This window comes from Apium graveolens, chromosome 11, assembly GCF_009905375.1.
Source record: "Apium graveolens cultivar Ventura chromosome 11, ASM990537v1, whole genome shotgun sequence".
In the NCBI taxonomy this organism is placed as follows: domain Eukaryota; kingdom Viridiplantae; phylum Streptophyta; class Magnoliopsida; order Apiales; family Apiaceae; genus Apium; species Apium graveolens.
The window spans coordinates 133434992-133438753 of record NC_133657.1 but is presented as its reverse complement, the minus strand read 5'-3'; the positions used below and the strand labels follow the sequence as shown (position 1 = coordinate 133438753).

General features: G+C 40.3%; 1 protein-coding gene across 1 annotated transcript; it reads right to left on the bottom strand.

Moving 5' to 3' along the window:
- Positions 1-381: 381 nt before the first annotated feature.
- Positions 382-903, bottom strand: LOC141695894 (uncharacterized). Its single transcript, XM_074500100.1, has one exon. The coding sequence runs from the start codon at positions 901-903 to the stop codon at positions 382-384; it is 522 nt and encodes a 173-aa protein (XP_074356201.1).
- Between the last annotated feature and the right edge of the window lie 2859 nt (positions 904-3762).

Genomic DNA, 3762 nt, shown 5'->3' with positions numbered 1-3762 from the left:
ATCGGCTCAATAAATCTTAGCTTTTTACTTTAGAAAAATATTTCTAAATGGAAAATTTGCTTCTAGCTCGGGTCCATGTATGGCTCCGGGTTAGAATTGGCTTTGTGCCTTAGAAAATAATTTTAAATGTAAATAACACTTGGGCAAATGCGAATTTTCTTTCGTTGATATAAATCTTTCTTCCATACAATAGATTGAATAACAAGGGGATAGCCTGTCATAGGTTACAATGGATGATTGCTTTGATTGCTTTTATTTTTCTTATTGATAGAATTTTTGGAGCCTGAATCCATGCTAGGTATTGGGGATCTCAGATTCATCTGGGTTAATCAGCTTGTAGGACCCTGGCCTTAGGGCTTCTTTCACCTTGTATGGCCCTTCCTATTTAGGCATCAGCTTCCCCGTATTAGTAAGATCTGAGGCATCTGTGTCTCGAAGATCCAGGTCTCCAACTTGAAAGTTCTTGACCCAGGACTTCTTGCTGAAATACTCCCTTGTTTTCTCTTTATATTTCTCCATCTTTTTAAAAGCTTTATCCCATACCTCATCAACGAGTTCCATATAAGTGCGGAATCCTTCTTTATTTACCATTTCATCAAATTTTATTACCCGATAAGAGGGGAATTCTATATCAATAGGTAGCATGGCTTCTATTCCATAAGCCAGGTTGAAAGATGTTTCTCCTGTTCTGGTTTGGGGACCATAAGCCCATAGTAAGATGGGTAGTTCCTCTGGCCATTTATTTTTGCTTTGTCTCAATCTTTTTTCAATTTCTTTTAGTAGGACACTGTTGGTTACTTCTACTTGCCCATTGCCCTGGGCATATACTACTGATGATTTCTCATGCTTGATGTTCTTTCTTGGAGATAGGACTCGAATTCTGACCCAAAAACTGAGGTCCATTATCTAAGATTAGAACTCTTGGTACTCCGAACCTCATGAGCATGTTGTTCATAAATTTGATGCAATCTTGCTGGTTTATTATCCTCATTACTTTTACTTCCACCCACTTAGTCATGTAATCAATTGAGACTAGCAGTTGCCTTAGATCGCCTTTGGCCTGGGGAAAGGGTCCCATGATATCTATGCTCCAGACTGCATAATTTATGGGAGATAGAAATGAAGATGGAAGAACTTGCCTAATTCGAGGGACATTGCTGAAGAACTAGCATTGCTTGCACTTTTTCACAAACTCAATTGCATCTTGGTGGAATAGTAATAGCCTTATCGGATGATCTTGTGAGCAGGGGCCTTCACGAACATGTGGTCCCCGTAAATCGCTTCATGGAGTTCTCTTAAACGGTAATTAGCCTCCCCCGGGCCAACACACTTCAGGATTAGGGAAGAGTAAGTCCAATGATAGAGTAAACTTTCTTCAAGGAATAATTTAGATACTTTTACTTTCAATCTATGTGCTTTCCCTTTGTCATTTGGAAGCTCCCCTTTTTCTACGTAATTGATGACATGAGTCATCCAGTTCGGAGTATATCAATTTCCAAGATTTCTTCGATGTCTATAGTCGGATTTTGTAATTCTTTGAAGTAAATAGAGCACTCCTGGTCTGATGAGTTTCGGACTAGCTTGGATAGGATATCGGCTTCTGAATTCTTTTCTCTGCAAATTTGTAGGATTTAATAGCGAGGCACTAAGGCCAAGTAGCTTTATAATAGAGCTTGGTACTTAGCCAAGATAGGATCTTTTATGATATATTTCTCATTTGTTTGTTTGACAATAATCTGCGAGTCGATGTAGATATTCAGGTCCTAGACCCTCGAGTCTTGGCAAGCTTTAGTCCTGCAACCAAGACCTCATATTCTGCTTGGTTGTTTGTTTTGGGGAATCGGAAGGAGATTACAATTCGAATTATAAAACTTCGGGATGTTTTAAGATGAGTCCACCTTCCGACCTTTCATTTATTGAAGATTCGTCGATATTTAGAGTGTATGCTTCTGGATTGATGGTTAGGGTTTTTTCCGGCTCAATTTCCATGGGTCCAGATCTGAAGTCTAGGAAGTTATATTAGATGATAAAATCAGCAAGTGACTGGGTCATAATAGCAGTCATGAGGATGAAGGCAAAATTGAATTCGCTAAGTTCGACTGCCCAATTCACAAGCCTTCCCGAGACATCTGGTTTGTGGATTATTTTCCTCAAAAGTTCATCAGTGATGATCCGCATTTCCCTTTCTTGGAAGTAGTGTCTGAGCTTTCTGGATGCAATAACTAAAAAAGTTAAATTTTGAAGAATGGGATACCTGGTTTCCGCGTCCTTCAGAACTTGGTTCATATAATAGAATGGCTTCTATTGTCCGGTTCCTCCCGGACTAGGGCTGCACCAACTGCCGGAGTCCCGGCAGATAGGTAGAGATAAAGGGGCTCCCCAAGTTGGGCTTTAGTTAGAATTGGTGGCTAGGATAGGTAACTCTTGATTTCTTTGAAAGCTTTTTGGTAGTCTGAACTCTATTTTACTTCATTCTTGTTCTTGGCTTCTTTCAATAAGTCAAAGAAAGGTAGGCATCTCTCAGCTAGCTTGGACACGAACCGTCTGAGTGCGGCGAGTGACCTCGCTAGCTTCTGTACATCTTGCTGGGTCCTTGGAGCTTACATTTCTTGGATTACCTTTATCTTTTCAGGATAAGCTTCAATTCCCCGGTTTTTATCATGAATCCTAGGAACTTGGCGGCTTCTACTGTGAAGGTGCATTTTTCTGGATTTAACTTTAGTTGATATCTCCTTAGATTTTTAATACATTCTTTGAGGTCTGCAATGTGACCTGAGATAGTTGTAGATTTTTCGATCATGTCATCGACATAGGACTATAGATTCCTTCCGAGCTGGGACTTGAAAAATTTGTTCATAACCCTTTGGTAAGTCGATCTCGCATTGGTTAGTCCGAAAGGTAGCATAATATATGCATCGACCGCTCTCTGGGTGAGAGGCTGTTTTGGGAACATCTACTGGGTTTATTCTAATCTTTGTATCCAGAGAAGGCGTCCATGAAGCTTAACATAAGGTATTAGAAGGTGGCATCTATTGGAGTGTCTATATTTGGTAGAAGGTTGGGGTCTTTTGGACATGCATCATTTAGATTTGTGTAATCCACACACATCTTTCATTTTCCATTAAGCTTCTTGACCATGACCACATTGGTTAGCCACTCCGGGTACTTGATTTTATATATGATATCGGCTCTGAGAAACTTTTCAACATTTTCGTCTATCTTTTTTTATCTTTTTAGGGTGAAGTTCCTTCTTTTCAACTTGACTGGCTTTTTGTCCGGATTCACATCTAGAATATGCATGGCCACGGATTCATGTAACCCGGGCATATCTTTAGGACTCCAGGAGAAAAAATCTACATAATCCCGGAGTAATGATATCAGTTCTTCTTTGAAAACCATCTCTAGTCCGGACCCTATTTTGAATTTCTTGGTCGGGTTGCTTTGATTAATAATGATTATTTCTGTCTCGACTGCAGCTTCAACTTTTTCTTAGTCCTGGACGGAGATCAACTGCTCGATCCGGGCCTCAGCATTCTTTTTCATGTAGCCTTGAGCCTGGGCTTCAACTCTCTCTTGGTTGCTTTCTTTAGGAACTCTTATCCTGGGGTTTGTTGTTTGCATGGTCGGGGACGGTTTTGAGTTAGTTACCACCATGACTTGGTTGCTTGGCTCAAGTTCTTTTGAACTTGGTTTGGTTGCTCCCAGGTTCGGGATGGATTCAATAACCTAGACCTCTTTCCTATATCCTTTCTTTGATCTAGG

Excerpts from the sequence above, each read along its gene's own strand:
- LOC141695894 (XM_074500100.1), bottom strand. The coding sequence starts at position 903 with ATGGACCTCAGTTTTTGGGTCAGAATTCGAGTCCTATCTCCAAGAAAG.